This window comes from Arachis ipaensis, chromosome B05 (genome assembly GCF_000816755.2).
Source record: "Arachis ipaensis cultivar K30076 chromosome B05, Araip1.1, whole genome shotgun sequence".
Lineage (NCBI taxonomy): Eukaryota > Viridiplantae > Streptophyta > Magnoliopsida > Fabales > Fabaceae > Arachis > Arachis ipaensis.
In genome coordinates this window covers 132,495,842-132,517,456 of record NC_029789.2, presented here as the reverse complement: position 1 = coordinate 132,517,456, position 21,615 = coordinate 132,495,842, and the positions used below count along the sequence as shown (strand labels likewise).

The 21,615-nt window shown below is 35.9% G+C and overlaps 1 protein-coding gene, 1 long non-coding RNA gene and 2 pseudogenes across 2 annotated transcripts; 2 read left to right on the top strand and 2 right to left on the bottom strand.

The window, feature by feature from the left end:
• On the bottom strand, positions 1,554–2,951 carry LOC107641163. The gene is made up of 5 exons (XM_016344667.1): positions 2,883–2,951; positions 2,453–2,795; positions 2,220–2,374; positions 1,983–2,117; positions 1,554–1,907 (listed from the first exon to the last, which is right to left on the bottom strand). The coding sequence occupies exons 1-5, from the start codon at positions 2,949–2,951 to the stop codon at positions 1,554–1,556; spliced, it is 1,056 nt and encodes a 351-aa protein (XP_016200153.1).
• Positions 6,604–8,769, top strand: LOC107641161 (annotated as a pseudogene).
• LOC107641160 lies at positions 10,098–14,102 on the bottom strand (annotated as a pseudogene).
• LOC110262552 lies at positions 20,747–21,213 on the top strand. The gene is made up of 2 exons (XR_002347245.1): positions 20,747–20,888; positions 21,023–21,213. It is a non-coding gene; the product is annotated as an uncharacterized LOC110262552 (long non-coding RNA).

Below are 21,615 nucleotides of genomic sequence, written 5' to 3'. Positions count from 1 at the left end.
TAAATTGTAATTTATTTTCTAATAATACAAAATTAATGGTTATGTGCTCCACCCGGTCGCCGCTAGTGTCATTCGAGTGCATAGAATGGCATCCGACAGATCGAGTCAGACGACAGTTCGGGATGCAACAGTTTTCACCAAGCCCGGCGTTCGACCTTGGTCGTGATCATTGCAAGCGATTGATAGGAGCTCAGAACCATGACTGGGGAGAGATTTACAGTCATTGGGTTAACAGGTGGAGATTTAATCGCTATAACATATTGCAGTTAGGCGAGGAGATTATTGACTTTCATCCTCTCCCAGTATACTACGAGTGGTACACGCAGCAATATGGGGTTCACCTGCGACTGTCAGATAAAGTTGTAGGTGAAGAGGTTGACACCGATGAACCACAGCAGCAGCAGGAAAAACCAGCTGACCCTCAGCAGCAAGTTCTGCCTCATGAGCAGCAGTTTCAAGTATTATTATTATTATTATTATTATTATTATTATTATTATTATTATTATTATTATTATTAATTTTTACCGTTTTAAATTATAATTAATTATTATTGTTTAGACTTATCTATTATCATGAATTACTATTAATTGTAATTAATTGTTAATTAGGTGCCGGCATATGAGCACCACTATCAGGTCCCGGAATATGAGCACCAGTATTAGATGCCGGCATATGCCCAGCAGTTTCAGAATCTGACCTACGACCAACAGCAACAGCAGTGGCCGGCATATCAGCAGCAGACACTATATATATCGGAACCACAACCAGTTCAGGCACCTGAGCCCTACATACCACAGCTGGTAATTCCAGCCGAGGGTCACTTTAGTCCGTTGGGTGGATCTGACACCATCAGCTTCTCTCAGGTCTTGTGAAATACAGATTATCTATTTCCGACGCCACCGCAGGAAGGACCTGCTACATCTCAACAGTCTGGTGGTCGTCGCACCATTCAGATCATGCCAGTGACTTCGACTTCGATCAATCAACGGGGCATGTAAATCCGCCCGGTCCTTCCGCACCACCACGCTTCCAGTTGTTTGATTTGAATGAGTACCCGTAGCAGGAAGAGGTTGACCTGGAATACGACTTGCAGCACTGGTATGATCTTGGTGGAGCGAGTGCTCCAGGGATGAGTGGCTCCGGTTTGTATGACACTGGTGGTGCGAGCATGACATATTTCGGTGGGACTGACGTCGGCAGTGGGCTGGATGCCGGTGTGTCTCAAGGTCATCCGTATAACTTACGGACACAGACTGCGCCTCCGGACAAATACATCACATCCTTGTATTCGAAGAAGGCGCCGAGGAAGTAGTCTGTTGTAGTTGATTTTGTATTCAGTGTTGTATTCAGATTTGTATTCAGTGTCATATCTTATATTTAGATGATTCTGTTCAGTATTATTATTATTATGACATATTTAGCTTTGTTCTCGTATAACTTTGTTTGAGACTAAATGTTTGTTCTCTAAAAAATTAAATAACGAGGTTACAAAAAAAAGTAACATATAATTGTGAAGTAGCTCATAACAAAGTTACATTGAAAAGCTTAACCACTAATGACCTCCAATGGAGCTTGGACCTGCGCGCTGAGGACATCTGCTGCGGCTATGTCCCTCGCGTCCACATATAGTACACCGGCGAGGACCACGCATATCCCGCGAATCCATCTCATTCAAGTAGCGGGTTGATTTCGGTCTTTCTTTTGTCGTGCCCCTCAATGTCCAGTTGGCGATCACCTTCGCTCCTTCGTATCTATCCCACGTAGATGGGTCACCCATCGGAACAAATTCGCCTCTGTACACCTTGCAAATTTCAGACATCTTGTATGCATCATGCACGTACACTTGCCAATCAAGACGCTGGTTAGCACAACATGCAAGCACGTGGCGACATGGAAGTCGCTCGACCTGGAAATGGCCACAGTCGCAGTGTCGTTGCGCAAGGTTAACTGTGTAAATGGTACCATCTTACATTTCGCGAACCTCAAACATCTCGTTGCGCCTGTCGAACCGGTTGACCACAATGTTTCCTGCACGTCGAAAGCTTTCTTCCACTCTCTTCGTTGCAAATTTTGAATACGTAAATCCGTTGCGGAGACGCTCATGAGCCTCGGTACTCTTCCGAGTGAACAACTCATTCAGCCGATAGAAAGTTGACCGGACAAGGGCGGTCATAGGAAGGTTACGTGCACCCTTCAGGACAGAATTGATGTACTATACCAAGTTTGTCGTCATATGTCCCCAATGATGACCACCATCGAATGCCAACACCCATCTCTCAACACCGATCTCATCGCACCATTGAGTATATGCCTCACCCCGCTCTTTAAGCCTTTGGTAGTTCTTGTTGTACTCTTGCTCCATCCTAGAATAGCCTGTTGAACAAACCATTTAATCATAAGCAGATGCCACAAATTTACTATGAATAGAACCATAACAGCGAGTTGAAATACCTGTGTTCACCATGAGTTTATGCAAATATGGAGACTTGAACCTCCTCAAGAAGTTGGACCCGATGTGCCTGATGCAGTACATGTGCCACGCCCTTGGTGGTGACCATTTACCATTACTGCGAGCTATTGCAGCGTCGATAGAGGTATAGCGGTCAGAAATAATGCCCACAGCATCAATGGTAACAACATATCTCTGCAAATTGGTTAGGAAAAACTCCCATGCGTCTGCCATCTCGCCCTCGACTATCGCAAATGCAATAGGCACAATGTTTTGATTCCCATCTTGTGCAACAGCTACCAGAAGTACACCTTTATATTTTCCGTACAGGTGCGTGCCATCAACCTGCACCAGTGGCTTGCAGTATCTGAATGTTACAATACACGGATAGAAGTTCCAAAAAATGCGGTGCAGAACTCTTACACCTTAAACCTCCTCACTCTCACGGTAAACGGGGAGCGTTTTAATTTGAACACGAGACCTTGGCATCTTCACCGTCATTACTTTCAACTATACTGGCAGAGTCTGGTAAGAAACTTCCCAATCACCGAAAACCTTTACGACAGCTTTCTGCTTTGCCAACCAAGCCTTGCGGTAACTCACAGTGTAGTTGAACCTAGATTGAACTTCTGCGATAACAGACTTCACCTTTATCGAGGGGTATGCTTCGACCAACGGCCTAATGGCATCTGCAATTGTGTCCGAGTCCAACTTGGCATGATCTTGTGAAATCGTGCCCACGGTGCACGTGTGCTTGCCATTGTATCTCCTGATCTCCCAACAATCTTTTTTTCGAATCAAGGTAGCTCAAATAAGCCAGTCGCATCGTGCACCATACCCCTTGCATTTCGCATAGAATGTTTGTGACTCAAACTCATACACAGTATAATCAACTCCTCTAGAGATGGTGTAGCTTTTGATTGCAGATATCACCGACTATCTCGAACCAAATTCCATTCCGACACTAAACTCGCCATCTTCTGCTACAGCGTTGCCTTTACCTACGACATGCGCACCACCATCAGTCAGACAGGGCAAATAATGTAAGCACTATAGGAAACTTGAGTTAATAATCATAACATACCCGTATTCGCATACTCAGAAAATTCCGGGGAATGCATGGCTTCGAGATCTAGAGTCCGCATAAAAGACGGAACACCAAACGGGTGCTGGCTTACAATTGCATTCACTTCATTTTGCACCGCCAGATTGCCTGCCAAGTCTCCGTCATCGTTTTTGTCATCGACTTCATAGTTAGCTTCGAATTCATCTTCACTATCATTATTATTTTCTTCCCAATCTATATCCCCGAGCTCATCAACATTGACCTCCTCGCCGACCGTGCCCAACCCTGGCTGCTGTTCGAACTCAACGTACAGCTCGATCATCGGCACATGAAATCGGATTTGTTGATAAATACATAACATTTGCTGCATACTGGCATTATCAGTGATGGGCATCATTTGAAACTGTATCAGCCCACAAAATACTTGTACAGGATTCCTGTATAAAATGTTGCTCACCCTTTTCGAAATGTGGCTTTGAATGTTATTACAAAGTCTATTTTGTAACTCTACAAAACTCATAGTACATGGAATAACAAATGACAACAGACATTCACAAACAAAAGTCACTCCTTCATGTGTGTTTGGTATAACCTCACCGTTATAATACACTCGCAAATTTGCAATATTTTCCATAACTGCAACCTCACCTAATCCAACTTTTTTGATACACCTAACTGCCAAAAAAACTCAGAACTACGGCATATGTAAAAGAAAGAAGAATACAATGAGTAGAAATGGAGTGAGGCAAGCTGAATGAGAGTCTTGCTTCGTATTTATAGGCCGGACTCTTGGTTAAAATATATTTTTTTAAACAAAAAGCAACATGCGTTTTTAGTATTTAAAAAAAAAAGATGACAGCCCATAAAACTCAACTTGCGTTTTGGCTATTCTATGAAAAAAGCTGACACATAAAAGTAAAATGTAAGATGCGTTTTGTTACTTCAAAAAAAAAAGAATTTTAATGCCCACAGCAAAATGTAGGCTACGACTGGGCTTAAAAAAAAATAAAAACATTTTAAAATACAAAACGCAGGCTGCATTTGTCTATTTCTCTTAACAAAAAAAATAAAAAGAAAACCAAAACGTAACCTACATTTTGACCAATCTCCATAGCAGTGAAAATTTTGGTCATGCATCCATTTCATTGCACAACTCCAATACCAAATTCATAATGGAAAAAATGAGCCCTCTTGGTCCTCATTATTTATTTTCATTAAACACTATAAATAGAAGGCTAACCACATATTTGAAATGTATTTGATTTGTGTTTTTATTTTTTATTTTTATTTTTAATATTGTCTGTTTTTTAGATTTTATTTTTATATTTTTATTTTAGTGTTTCATATCTATAAATAAACACAATCTTAAAATATGTTATCTAATTATATTTTTTATATTTCTTGAATCTAGAGTAATTTAATCGTTAAAATCTCTTATATAAGTATTATTTCCATCCGACTCAAAAATTGTAATTGATTAAAAGTCTTGGTCCACATTTAGAAAATCATACCAAATAGATACTGCTAAGCATATGTCATTCGACACACTTGCCAATTGCCATGAATATATCTGCCTACTATATATTAAATAATAGTGACAAAGTTGATTAACCATTAATCAAATTTACCACTAAATTGAAACTTCGCCAAAAAATTGTGTGCTATTGGTCATGAGGTGAGAATTTGTTCTACATACATACTTTATTTTTCAACGTTAAGAATTAAAATAATATTTTTATATTAAATTACATTATATTACTTTTTTGAACACTAATGATATTCCTTTATTTTTACACCAATTAATAATTTAAATAAAGTTTACATTTACCTTATAATGATCTCTATTTATTTTAAGCATGTAAACGTAAGAGTAAATTGCTAGTATGAACAAAAAAGAGTAACACGTTTAAACAAAATTAAATATCAATAATAATAAAAATAATAAATATATATAAAATAATTTTTTTTATTAGATTGAAAAAAGAAAAAAAGAACTTAGTTGTTTCATTATCAAATTGTCAGTAATGTTTTTAGAATAGGATTTTGATCACGAGTAAATTAAGTGCACTTGAATTTTGTTAGGATTGGATAGTGTAGATTTGGAAAAGAGAATGTTTAGTTTAGATTTAAAATCTTTTTTAATATAAACTAATTTTTATCGATGTAAAAATGACAAAAACATAAAAATAATGCTAAAATTAAAGTATTATAAAAAAAATATACGATGAATGATTGAACCAAGATATTTTTATTATATTTATATAATTAAATGTATATGTTGCAGTAACTATGTATTGAAAAATCAGTTAGAAAAAAATGTAACAGAATCAATTTCGAACTATAAATGAGTCTCATAATGATACTATTTAATATTTATTGATGATTGATTTTTTTCGGTTTAATTTAATTTCTGATCTTATGTCAACGAAATCTATAAATAAAGGACGTGATCCAATTTTCTTTACACTATTATACAAACACTCTCTTGCACTCTCATCTTCGCTGAATCTCTCTGACTCCAATTCAGTGATTCTAATTCTTATTAATTTTATTGCACTTTTCGAACTCAATTCTACTCTTAATTCAGGTTTGCTTCTTAGCACGTTACCTTGTTTGGAATTTCTTTTTTTTCTTCCTTAGTGTTCATATTCTATTTTACTTAAGTGGTGTTAAGTTGGGTTGATGGAGAAGTGGAGTAACAGAATTTGGGTTTTGATGAGGGAATGGATTCTGCAGCTTCTTCTAATTGGGTTGTTGTTTAAGTTTTGGAAGAGATTAATGAGCAATGAAGGGTCTTATTGATGGAAATACTGTGTTTTATTTCGTAGTATCATGGCTGTTATATATAACAACAACAAGGAGGACTGAACGGTTCCGTCGTACAACACCACTAACATGTAAGTATTGGCTAGCTGGGAGATGCAACAGAAATCCTTGTTGATTTTCACATAGCTTACCAACCTCGCCATCCAATGTATATTATAATGCCAATACGACATATAAGCATTCGAAGAAGCCCGATTTGTCCGTTGAGAAGATGGCCAGTTCCTCTGCTAAGAAGGCAATAAATAATTGCGCACCCAAGGCCTTCAAGAAGCCAGAAAATTGTGCACTAAAGGCTGTTGAGTGCAGACCAGAAGCTATATCTGTTGAGAAGCCAAGAAAGTGTGAAAAAAAGGCTGTATTGATTGAAAAGAATGCAGACGTGGAAGATGTGGCCACTGTTGCTAAGGCTTCTGTAGATAAATCACGCAGTATTTGCAAATATTGGATGACTGACAATTGTGTGCATGGTGACTTGTGTCAGAATTTGCATTCATGGTTTTATGGTGATAGGTACGCTTGCAAAGCTTCATGAACACAACAAGGTATATACATGTTTGATTCCACCTTTTATTATTTGATATGAACACACGAAAGTACATTCAATTTAGTGTATTTGGTAAACTAATTCTGTAGTTAATTGTCTTGGTAAGTGAATACTGCAATTGAAATAAGTTTGAGGGCAAGGAAATTTATTTCTAAAATGTTTACTCTAGTTAAAATAATATTCAAATTTTGTTGACAGGCAATCACTGGGATTGCACTGCCGGCTGGTTCAGACAAACTTATTTATGGTAGCACTGACGGCACAGTTCGGGCATGGGACTGCAACACTGGCCGTTGTGTTAACATGATCCATCTTAATTCTCAAGTTACCTCACTCATATCTGAGGGCCCATGGATTTTTGTCGGTGTGAAAAATGCTGTGAAGGTAAGCCCATACTTCATTCCTCTTTTGTTTTATTGTAATAATGGTATTTTATGTATAGGAGCTTTAACCGTAAACTTATAATTTGATTGTGGTTGTTTTGTTAAGGCATGGAATATTCAGACGGGTGCAGATGTTACTCTTGATAGACCTAAAGGGCAAGTCCTTTTCTTGAATGTTGGCAATGATATCCTCCTTGTTGGACCAGAGGTAAATTACCTTGCAGTGATTTAAGATTTGTTTATAGTTAGCCATTTGCTATTGATTAGAACTATGACATTTCAACTACTTCTGTTGTCCATTAGTTTTTAAATAATCTATTTAAATTGCAGGATGGTGTTATTTATGCTTGGAGATGCAGCTTTGAGTCTCCTTTCAAAATGGTTGCAACACTAAGTGGTCATAGTAAACCAGTGGTTTGTCTTGCTATTGGATGTCACAAGATGCTTTATTCTGGATCCATGGACCATAGCATTAAGGTAGTGTTTTTGTTTATTTATTTATATGCTTCATGTAATTTGCACACTATTCCCCTTTAGCTAAGCAATTTGTTACCCTGCTATCTACAGGTTTGGGACCTTGATACATTATAGTGCACAATGACACTTAACGGGCATACCGATGTTGTCACATCGCTTATTTGCTGGGACAATTACTTGTTATCGGGTTCATCTGTTTGCACAGTCAATGTTTGGGTGTGCACCGAGGAGGGAACTTTAGAAGTGACATATACTCACACTGACCAAATTGTAAGTTGTTCAACCACTAACGTTTGTTCACAAATATGTCTTTAAGCTGATATTTTAATTTTGTTTAAGAAGGAGGTGATTGGTTTATCCAATTCATTTTTTTATTTTTATTTTATTTGTTATTATAGGCTGTTCTTGGATTGTATGGGATGACTGATGCAGAGGCCAAGCCAATATTGTTCTGCTCGTGCAAAGATAATTCAGTTCGTATGTATGAATTACCAACGTGAGTGATGATAAATCTTTCATCTACTTGTCTTGCTACTTTTACGGGGCTTTTTTTTTACTGTTGTAGCTACTTACTGTGCCTGCTTTTACAGGTTTCTAGAGAGAGGTCGACTATTTACAAGACAAGAAGTTCGATCCTTTGAGATAGGCCCTGGCGGACTCTTTTTCACTGGAGATGGGACTGGTTTGTTGAATGTGTGGAAATGGTTAGAAGAGCCCAAGGTGCCAGCCTCCCGAGCTACAACAAAAAAGATTCTGGAAGAGGAGAGGACTACAAGTTCATTGGCATTGCATCACATGGAAAATGTTTGTCAATGGTCTGAAAAGTAGTAAAATACACAAGATCTTGAGTTACATGATGACTTATTCTAATTACTTTGATGTGGTGACCTTATCTTTATTCTCTGAATGTATGAATTAACTGAGCATACTTGATGTTGGGGTTGGGCATATTGGTTCTTGAGGTACAAGAATTTAGAGAAGTATTATTGATTCTCTGAAATATCAAAAAGATTGATTCTTGAAGCAAAAGAAATAGCAAAAAAAAAAAAAAGAAAATCGAAAAAGAAAAAGGTCCAAGGCTTTGAGTATCAATGGTTAGGAGGGTCGAAAATTGGCCTAAAAAGCTCAAAAGAGTTGTTCTCCCTAACTATATGATTGTGGTGTGAAAGTGTCAAGTAATCCTTGAGATTGAACATTTAAAGTCGTGACCCAAAGCTATTAAAGAGTACGCTCAAGGCTCTGAGCACCACTGTCTGGGAATTTAAGCAAAGCTAAATTTGAATCAAAAGGATTCCCCCAGTTAAGTGCTTGTGGTGTTTATGTATCAGGTGGTAATACTTGAAAACAAAACACTTAGAGTCACGGCTAGACTCAAAGGTGCAAAGCACCAAAAGAAATAAAAATTGTGTTCAAGAATCAAGAAAAACTTAAAAGAAGAGAGTCAATAATATCCTCCGTATTCTAGTTCTAAGAGATACCAATATTGCTGAACTTCAAAGGAAAGAGAGATGCCGAAACTAGTCAGAAATAGAGAGTTAATAGCCCCATTCAATAATTAGACCTGAGCTTCATCTGACAACTCGAACTTGATGTATTTTTCTCTTCATTGGTTCTATTTTTCTCTTCAGTATAAATAAAAACTCGGTGGGACTTCCAATGTATAATGTAACATTCTATCTATTATACAATTCTCAATAAGACCATCAATTTTGAAAAGTATGCATGTTGTTTTAAATTCTTCATTTAACTTCCAAAATTATAGTATCGGTTTTGATTTTTTTTAAGGAGAAAGAAAGAAAAAAGTGAACAATTGAAAAGCTAAATAATAATAGACAACATAATTTTGGACTGTTAGAACTTTTCAGCAGCATTTAATAGGTCCCTTCGTAGAACCTCAAAGCAGAATAGAGAAACAAGTCTTTGTAGATGAAAACTTCTCTCTCTTTGTACCCGTGTACAGCCTTACTTTTTATAATCATAAGATTCAAAAAGTTGTTTATACATATAAGCCCTTTCTGTCAGAGGATATTTCCAAAAAAATTTGACTCTGAATTGAAAATGCACTCAAGTTTTAAGTTCATTGCTGATAGCAAATGGCTGTAACATTCTATCATTGCTGACAGAATATTTACTAATACTGATATTAATCTGAAACCGACATAGAACATAAAATGGATGGAAAGACTAAAATTTTTGCATCCTAAAATCATTCTTTTAACTTTTTCCTTCAAGAATATTTACCAACATATAGCATTGATATTGTTACCATTACCTGAAACTATCGATGATAATGAACATTTTCTTTTACATCGCAATAATACCAATAAAAGATTTCAAATTACTGATATATCTCTCTAGAAAAAGGATTGTATTTCAGCCTAAATTTTGATATATAATTAGTATGCATATGCTTCTCTGATACGTAGTATACAACACCACAAAATATGGTATACATATTAAACTTGGAGAATGGAAAGATGTGTATGTGTTATTCTTGCTCATCTGTGTCACACACAAAACTGATATATATTCTATTATTGGATGAAATATGTGATACACATAACACATGACATAAGTCTCATATCCAACCCAATAATAGAAAGTTGTAAGTGTGTTGACTCCATACAAAGCAAAATGAATACCAAAAACATTTCTCAGCAAAAAATAGAGAGCACTTGCACAGGGTCTTCAAAAAAATGTACATGAGTGACAGGACTTCTATTTTTCATGAACAAGACGAGAATACACAGGGTACCACATATTTCTTGCGACGTACTCCACCGTCTCGTCCTGCAACCAGCGTAAACCACATCTGGTAAGGCTTGATAATATAAAATAGGGTATTAAAAGACTAATAGTACAAAATATCAAGTTTTGTTAGAACTTCAACACCTTGCCAAGTTTGGAAAAACATTGTATACAAAATAAGATGCTGTGTGACATGAAGTATGTTATCTCTTTTATCACAAATAACTTAATTTGCCATATTTGGATGTAAACTTTAACTGTTAATCTTCGGCAACTCATTCAACATAGATAGTATATGCAAAACTATCATGTATTATGTATTACATATATAAAGGGGATTAAGATTTGGTGTCCAATTTCTGATGCTAAAAATGGCTCGTGTCCCTAACCTCTAATAACTTCTCTATACACATAACAACTTAAAACTACCCACTACTTAAACATTCTACTACTAATCATATAACTAATTTTCATAATAAATAATAATATTTAATAATTTAATTTGCAGACTATAGCATATCAACTAGTATCATATAAAGCGTGTAAATAAAGATTTCACATACTTTTTGACATCTTTGCAAGTTCTTTAGGCCCTACATCACCATGCCCTTCTGCCAAGTTGTCTTCAACTGCTGCTCGAAGAACAGCAACACCAACCTCTGCTGTTACATTTCGAGTGCTACAGCAACCACAAGTATTGATCAGAGAATGCCAATAATATCAGCTATAAGAGCAATCAATCAACAAAGCAAAAACGAAAAATCAAATATACCAAGTGACCAAAATATTACCTATCAATGGATGGATACAAGATTCCTTTTGAGATATCTTCCTCTAACATATATGAAGCAAGGCTGTAAGAAAGACAATATTGTTAGTATTTTATTTTAAAAGATTGAATGTCATGTCATCATGAATGCAAGAAGATGCCACAAATGATCACGGGTTAAACACGGAAATGGTCTACAGCATAGAGCGAACAGATAAATGTTTGAGCATGTAAAACAAGGACAATATGCTTAATCGCTTTAGGTTTTAGCAGCTTAGTGAATTCTAGAATGCAACGCTATAAATATCAAATAAAGAGATTTTGCCAAACTTCTATGAATGCTAATAAAAGTAGTCCACATTAACATGTGCATACCATTCAGCAGCAGCTTGCAATATTCCATCTGTTATTAGCCGAGCACCTGACAAAAGTGATCCTAGACCGATTTTAAAATGGAAAGTTTAAAATAAAAGAATAAATCAATATTTCCAACCATAAGAATGATCATGAAAATTTATAAGACACAAGAAAGCTGAAAGCATGTCCTACCTTGGGAACAGATACATGTTGTTGGCTTAATTTACATGACCCACTTTTTCATTACCTGCATAAAATTTTAATCAGACGTTTCTTCACAGCTAAGGAAAAATGTAAAGTAGACAAGAAGCCTCAACTCAAAACGAATGAGAGCTAATTACCAAGATCTACATTTTCAAAAGGGCTTCCACTTCCAAATACAATATCTCCTCCGGCATGCTTAAAAGCATCAATAGCAGTGCACTCAGCTGTCCAGGTACATCAACGACAATGTCAAAATTAAAAACAGTCATTACATTAAGAAATTGTGAGAGTTTATTAAGCCTTGTGCAAACAAACCATTCATTGTAGGGTTAGACATGGCAAAGATGGCAGGTTTTGTTGAAACATTCTTTCATTGCCTTAAGCACCTGAGCTTAATCACAATTATTAAAATAAGAAATTGCTGAATAACACATACAGAACACCAAGCATTCTAACATATAAATAAAAAAAATATTATTAATATAGTTCACTCATGGATAGGACATGATATAAGTGGAATTGTACAAGATAATTACCTCCTCATTGAAAATGCCACCAACCCCAGACAAACCAAGGAGAACATGTGGTCTAACCTTCTTCACCTAAACATCAATATGTTCAACAATCAATTTTGATGTATGAATATGACTATGCGTGACCCTCAAGATTAGCATCACCATAGGTAGATGGTTAAGTAATCTTATACCAAAATAATTGTTTTCAATATCATAACATAACCCTTGACAGAAAAGAGTTTCACTCAATGAATCCTTTAAATTTACCACTTCAATTATACTAGCACCCTCAGTGAGCCCTTCTAGGTCTCTTGGGTTTTTAGCAAATGGAGCTGCAGCTGGATCTAGATTATTCCTATCAGTTGTGACAAGACCCTACATATAGAATTGGCATTGTTATCAGGATTAATGCAACTAAATACAAATACAAAACAGTAGCATCCAACACTTGATTGCACACATTTATTTATTTTATAATTCCAGCATTTTATATTAAGTCATATCAAGACAAACAATATGATGGAAAAAGAAAGTAAAAATAATACTAGCATTACAAGAAGATCAATCAAAATCAAAATTGGGTATCTTATTATAGTTACGATCATAAACAGTTATAGTTTCAAGCATTACAACTTAAAGAACTGACAAAGCTAGTAAATATGTGAAAGCATACATCTTTATCAATAAAAAAGAATTGACTTTTGGCAGCTGTTTTACTGCACCTTGCCATCTTTGAAACTGCCTGGATGGCCATTTTCAGAACACCAAGCCCTGAACTGCAAGCCAGGGAAGAAATGTTCTTGACACAAAAGTAGCTAATCTATAATGAATGTGATGAAATAACAAAATGAAATCACACACCCAATATTAAGGTTGATCATAATAAGTTCTGCAATTACCTTCCAGCTCCAACCACAACTATCTTTTGGTTTACAAAATTAGACAATGGCTGACCTTGGGCTCTTACAGATCCCAATATTCCAGCAAGAGCAACACCAGCAGTGCCCTGAAGGACATGAAGGAAAAATTAAGTTTCGGTAGCTACTTCAATAAAACAGTCCAGTAGATAACAACCTTCAAGATTTTCTTGATTAATAAAGTCTTAAATCATTTTCTCACCTGTATATCATCATTAAACATGCAAAACCTTTTATGATATCGTTCCAAAGTTTCAAAAGCCCACTTCATTTGGAAATCCTCAAACTGAAGAAATTAGCACAACCATTTAATTATACAATTGATAACAGCTATGTGCCCAAAAGAATAAAAAGAAAGAAAGAAAGAAGAAACCTGCACAATGGCCTGGCCATCGAGCATGAACAGCTTCCATGAATTCATCCACAAATTGATAGATACTCTTCACCTTCCAACCTTGGTTGTCGAAGTCCTAAATCTATCACATGAAAATGACATCAGAACAGTCACCAATACCTTTCACAAGATCAACTAAGATTAATTCACATGCTAGCTTTTGGTATGGTCTTAGCAGTTTCTAAATATAATTGCAAAGTAAGGATGAACTAATCAACAAACGGAAGCTTTAAACAAGAAAACAAAGCTCTGGCAGGAAAGATTTTACTCACAAAGACGATCTTCAAGTAGCTTTTGATTGTTGGTTCCAACATCTAGCATAACTAGAAGTATCTGCCACATTAAGAAATTCAACATATAAAAACTTAGAAAAAGTTACTGGTTTTTACCTAGTAGATAATCTTAATGAAGTCAAAACGAAATTAAGATAGTAAAGGCCCTTTGAATGTGGCACCTATCACAGAAGGTAATAAAACTGAAATAATTAAAGAAAGTATATTAATAAATTATATGTCCTAAGGTATCTTAGCATGGGTAAATTAAATTTCTTTATCCAATAAATTATTGTTTACATAAAAAAAATTTGAATTCTTGACACTTACTTAAACGAACGACTGATATTCTAAGACATATTCTACTAATTAGCTAGTATCATGAAGCTAATTATTACTATTTTGTTAGTTGATTTATTTATTTTAGGGATAAACATAATATGACAAAAAGATAAATGTTAACAATTTAATATTTATATATAATTATTTTTTTATCAAAATCTTTGTGGGAGCAAATGCTCCCTCTTTCTTCTACTTAGGTCTGTTTCGATTAGGCATATACTACTGTGTAGACAGAAAATTAGTTCTACATGTGTAGAGGGACACTATCGAAGTATTATTCATTCATAGCCTTGTTCTCTTGCGTGAACCGTAAATAATTAGAGGACAAAATCTGATTGATGGGAATCCATAAGAAGAGAGAAAGTTTATGATGTGAGCTTGCTTGTTGTTTATTTNAGTAATGTTCTCTTCAATTTAAAAAATGAAAAATAATAACATTCAGTTTTGAAGAGATGCAAAGGTATACCCATTTTGAAAAAATGTCGGAATTTAGATTGCCATCAATTTGGAGGAAGAAGTACTAACATCTGTTAGATCTACTCACCCACTCGAGGAAGGCATGCATTGAGTCATCGGTCTGTGGAGGCAGATAAACTATTGGAAAGGGACAGGACAAGCAGTGTTTTTTATGGTGGGTCATCGCTTCACGGGAGGCATTGCTACAGTAATTATTACATAACCTGAAGATTTTTACCAGAGCGTTTGTTTTTAAATTTATCCATGTCAGTCACATAATCGATACCCAGGTATGTTCGCATGGGCTAATTACAATCACAAAGCTTAACATGTACATCATCAAACTCAACTTATGAAGTCAAGCCCAACAAAAGGACCATAATCTATGCCACGTGTTACCTTAATGTACCACGTGTTACCTTTGATATTATTTTCAATAATTACATCATCAACGACCGCTTACTTTAATGTTCCACGTGAAGCTCCAAGACACGCTCAGCACTGGACATATGTCCATATACACATGTAGATAAACTAGAGTTCTACACAGTAGTGACGCCCTTTGCATTAATACACGTTCCTTCACTTACAAACCAAGATACCTAATATAACTTCATGAACTAAAATACCTAATTAATGCAGGTAATCTATAAGTAAGTGCATTTATTTAGATTTTGAAATTTGAAAGGATCAATTTTATTTATTAAAATTACATTTTTAGATAAGTTTAATTCAAAGCTTTTATTTGGATTTATCACATTATTCTTCAGCCCGACAGATTTAATCCATCGTGAATTCGAGCTCTATTTAAAGGCTTGAACTGACAAAAAGGTTGTTGCATGCACAAGACAGAATTCAAACCTCTGATACTTACTTAAGCAGACTAATGAGCTAACCACTAGATTAACCCCTGATACTTAGAGAAACTCCAATTAATAGGATCAATTTTGGGTATCATTTTCGACCTCTATAGTAATTACAATGATATAGAATTGAAATTTGCGTTGGATAACATCTTTGAAATGATATTGGTATCAGCAAGAAGAGACCGTATCATGTTGAAGATAGATAAGTGAAATGTTGCCACTATAATCCATTAAATGCAACTAAATGAACATTGGAGCGTTGTTATTGTAATGTTACAATAAAGACTCAATCAAAATATACTCAAATTAATTAGATATACTCAATTTAACGTTGTTAAATGAACTTGTATACTCCAGTATTTTATTACTCTATTTTTTAGTGTCTTTTTATCAATAATTAGATCAAAATCAATTTAGCGTAAGTTCTTTTCTCAATTATTTACAAAATTCTAATATTTCTCCCCGTCTAAATGCAATCTAATTTGTGCTTTGACAATTATCTACACAATGTGAAATTGTTAGAATTTTTATTTAAATAAATTAAATAAATGTTTTGTTTCCTAAAATAAATAATTTTAAAAAATTATTGCAAAAATGCGTAGGATTACTTATCTTGTTTATGGTATAAACGAGATAATCTTGCATCTATAGTGTAAACGAGATAAGACAGTGCGCGTGACACGTGTATATGCACGTATCTCGTTTATACGTGTTAAATTATAACGTTTCTAATGTAAACGAGATACAGTAAGATAAATTTTCAATAGCTATAAAAGGATGTGCAATTCTTGGCATTCTCCACATACATTTCATATCTTCTGTTCCTCCGTTTTTCTTCCAAAAAATAGGCAAAAATGTCCAGTAGTAGCGGATATATGGTTGTCTATATGTATCCCAATTGTTGTATGAGAAAGAGTGACAATGAGGTGATATTTGAGTGTGAGAATCCATTACTGTTGCACACTTGGCCCGTAAGTTCGTTGTATGAGTTAAAGAGTCTGATATTGAGCAACCTTATTGGTTTATGGAGAAAAGAGATCGGAAGGGTGGGGTATAGGTTGCTAGCACCGTGGGTAACAGAGTTTTTTTGTTTCTCCTATTTTGGCTCCAGGTCAACGAGCATGTGTGACTCATGTTTGACATCCATGGGAGAATCATGGCAGAACAAGCGATGGAGCTTTTTGCCGAGGTTGGTGATGCTGGTGGCGGTGGTTCTGTCCACTCGACCTTTGTGCAGGATGATCCACCTCTTGCACCACCATCGATTCATGTTGCTAGTCCAGTGGAAGACATGGACGTGGCTGATAAAGACTCCGACGAAGAGTACGTTGCGGATGGCAACGATAGTAATTCCTCTAAAGATGATGAGGAGGAGGAGTTTGTACCCGAGACGCCGGTCGCGACAGGGTGCGCTATGTTTTGCCTCCTTCTCACCTGATTTTGGCGCTATCAGATATACCAAGTCACTATCATACATTGGATCTGGACGTCATGCATGAGAAATCTCCATTTTCCAACACCAGGGAAGAGAATTACAACCCAGACGGTGGGGTGGAGTTTCGAGTCGGCCATAGATTCAAAAGCAGAGATCTAGTCATGCAGGGTGTGAAGAACTACAGCATTCGCAGAAGTACTGAGTACCGAGTGGTTGAATTGGACTGATTAAAGTACCACGTGCATTGTTGCCAAGCTATAAATGGATGTCCTTGGAGTCTCCGTGTAGCCCTTCGACAGAACCTCGGATACTGGTGAGTTCAAGTTTAATTGTGGCGTATTTACTCATTTATGATTGCTATATCTAGTGTAGTTTTCAACCATGAATATTTTATTTCGTTAGAGAGGTTCGAATGGTTGGTGGAGCGCATACGTGTTTAGCACCCACCATGTCCCAAGACCATCGATAGTTGGACAGCAGCCTCATTTGCAAGGTCATCCCATCGTTGATATAGTCCAATCCATCCATCTGCATCCCTGTCCTGCAAGGTGCAGTTCGGAAAAGCTATTACTTCAAACTCTCGTATAAAAAGGTCTGAATGGCAAAGTAAAAGGCAATTGCAGATGTACGGGAATTGGGAGGAGTCATACAATAAGGTGCTGAAGCTACTACAAGCACTGCAGAGTTGTTGTCTCGGAACAATATATGAGCTCAAGGCCTTACCTTACTATGATGGGCACCTTATGGCCTGCAGCTGTAGCATGCTCGACAAAGTATTTTGAGCATTCTTATCCCGTGTTGAGGCTTTCAAGCATTGCAAGCCGTTTGTTTCTGTCGATGGCACGCATTTATATGGAAGATACGGTGGTGTGTTGCTTATTGCAGTGGCAGAAGACGGCAACAACAATATCCTTCCCATTGCTTTTGCAATTGTGGAGTCTGAGAGTACGGAGTCATGGTCTTTCTTCCTGAATAATATGAGACGACATGTCACCCCACAGGAAGGCCTGTTGATTATTTCTGATAGTTCACAGGCGATCAAGGCTGCACTGAGGGCTGATGATAGTGGTTGGCAACCTCCGAGGGCGTTCCATGCTTATTGTGTTAGACACATGGCCGCAAACTTCATATCTCGTTTCAAGTCTGTTGAGGGCAAGCGATACCTCACAAACGCCGCTTACAGTCCCAGCAAGGTTGGGTACAAGTGGTACATAGATGTATTGAGAGGCTTGTCGCAAGAGATGACAGACTGGGCTGGTAGATTTAACAAAGAGATATGGCTACAAGTTATGGAAGTAGACTTTATTATTAAACAAGTTATGGAAGTAGACTTTTTTTATCATTAAGATTATTTAATGTCGATGTAGTAAAAAAGTTACCATATCTGAAAGAGATTTGTAATTAAGTTTCAATGCATTTACTATATTTAATTTATTTGGTTAGCTATAAGCAATTCCAAATTGAAGAATAACAGGAATCAAAAGAAACTGCCAGGGAATAAAATCTTAGTGCTAACCTCATCTATTCGTAACTGATCTAGCGATAGACACCATCGGATGCCCTTTGTCTCATGCTGGTCCCTGCTCTACTGCGTCAACTCTATCAACCTGTCACTGGTTATAAGAATAATACGAGTTCAATTTACGGAATGTCATAATGAGTTACAAATTCAAAACACAAGCAAGACATAAACAATAGTTACCTTGCTGCCATAGAATACATGAAAACCTGTCAGTCAGGTAGACACCACTCGAAAAATCTCTGGTATATCCAAGACATCAACAGCAGAGTGCAGCCGGTGATGTCTGTCGTGCCTCAGTTGTAGACACAATGAATGACATGTCCATGCAAGCACCGTTGAGTCCTAAGACAACTCACAACACCTCTCAAAGTCTGCAAGTAGTGGCTAGGTTGTTTGACTTGTCTATCATCAGGTAACCTCCGATCAGTAACAAGATGTAACACTCACATACTGTCAGAGTGTCTCTGGATCATCCATTTGAGGCATATGGCGGACACGGTCGCGCAGCCATGTCAGCTTCAACGAGAATGACTCATTCCTCTGCGCCCCCTGCTGCCAACCACCGGAGGCCTGACACCGAGTAGTCGCTCCACCAACTCCCATGTCTTCGTGCCGTACTACCTGTAGAAATCACGAAAGCACCCCACTGGCTCCCCACGTGCGCGTAGCCAAGGTGGTACGCCATGTTCTGCAGGGTAATAGTGGCCTCATCCCATGGCAGGTGGAACGTGCGGGTCTTCGAACGCCATCGCTTTACGATGCCGTCATCAGAGAGTTGTGGAAGACGAAGTCCTTGAGAGGCACCGTGTCACCGAACCCAGCTTACCTCAGATACGAGACAATGGCATCGGGTGGTGAAAGCGCGTGACTCACTTGCCGGGGAAGAAGTAAGCAAGGCTTTTGACAAAAAATAAATTATCACAATTATTAAAAATTTGTATAGGTCCATCGCGTATCAAACTGACCTAACTATCGTATACATTTGTTTAACAGAAATTTACACGTATACGATAGTTAAGCAACTTAATTACAGACATTCCTAGAATTATACCCTATCAGTAACTTGTTGCTAACGATACGAATTGTATTCTAGTTCTTGGCAAGTATCCTAACCATGGCTATACATATGAGATAAAATAAACATCAAGATAATAAAACTAACCGCAAAGTCGGCTGCCCCCGACGTAGTGCCATATCGCGTTCAGCCTATTAATATCCGAATCACATGTATCTGCGCGCGCCATCTTCGTCTTACTCAATAATATGGTTAGAAAGGGATTGAAAAGATGAGAAAGTAGTGGAAAGGTTGGAAATGAGGCCCAGAATGTCGCTGTAAACGACATCTATATATAGGCGTTACCCAATCTTATCTTATTTACAGTATAAATGAGATATTTGTTTATACTGTAAAAGAGATATTCGTTTACACTGTAAACGAAATATACACGTATCACACGCACTGTCTTATCTCATTTACATACAAATTTATCTCGTTTACACTGTAAATGAGATAAGTAATCTTACGTATTTTCATAATAATTTTTAAAATTATTTATTTCAGTAAATAAAATATTTATTTAAATAAAAAATTCGAAATTGTCACATTAACTCACTAGTAAATTATCACTTCTAAATTTATTTATTTTTATAAATACAAAATTAATTTTATTTATTTATAAATAAATTTTTCAAATATTGAAATCTATCTATTTTAGTCAAATATTGAATTCTGTCTATCTTAGTCGAATACTGAAAATCAAATTACCTTAAATAATATTCATAAATAGTGAAATATCATATTTTGTGCAATAAAGTATTATTTTATTTTTTATTGAACAAGGCAAAAGAATATAAACAATTTCATTCAAAAAAATCATTTATTAAAATATCTACCCGAAACAGAATCATTAAAATAATGCATGTATTAGTAGATTTTTTTTTTTTTGGTGATTAAATGTATTAGTAGATTTAGATGATAAGATCTCCTCTAATGGAAAAATAAAAAACAAACAAAAACAGCTAGCATATCTGTACACACACTGGCCACCACGTTGGTATCATTATCACATACACAGTTCTATTATTGAGAGGTAAGTAAGAATCGGTTAAAAAAAATTAACTTGGAATGGTAGTTGGCATTGAAAGGCCATAAAAAAGGAGTAACGGTGAAAAAAAAAATATATATATATACAAGACGTTGCTTTCCAACATTTTTCAATATAAATATTAAGTAGATGAATGGCATCAGAATGCATTGCACTCATAGATTTTCTTTTCAAAGAGGGTAAAAGCCAAAGCCTTCTTGGTGCGCCTCAAGAACTAGGGTTTTCTTAACTTTAATTTGTGTGAGCATATTTCTCTATTAATTATTTCTTGTTGCTTATACATATATATCTTCACTAGATCTGGTATCTTTATTATTTAATATTTTAAATTTCATATTATTGATTATATATTTTGTGTGTTATGGATGATGAAGGAGTGGAGCTCCTTGAAGTCCAAAAGAGGTTCTAACAAAGGTTAATAGAGCTGCTAAGCTATGGATCTCAGAGTTCTACCCATGAATAAGTGTTTGTGGTAGATTTATGGCTTCCATATCTCAGGAGCTTCATTACCAATGGTTTGATCCTTATTTGGATTGAAGGGAGCTCTTCACCTTCATCTCCTTTTTCCATGTCTTTAATTTATTTAAGAAAATAAATTTTATTTATTATTATTCACCAAGTATTTACAAGGATCTTGATAAATGATTTTCATCAATAATAAAATAAAAATACTAATAAAACATTATCAAATGATATAACTTCGAGAGGTGTATGTATACGATCTATAGATGCAACTAAGTTTAATTCTACTTATTTCATATTTGTTAGTTGTTGCTTGTAATTACAAACCAGGATAAAATTATATTTCTTCTACTATTTAATTATTTTTACAAAAAAAAATCGATTTTATACAGATAAAATTATTCTTGCTAGTTGGTACGGTACCTTTATTGTTGTATTTTGATGTGTTATTTTAGCAGAAAAGGATACCCTAAAATATTGTTTTAATAAAAATTATTTAAATATA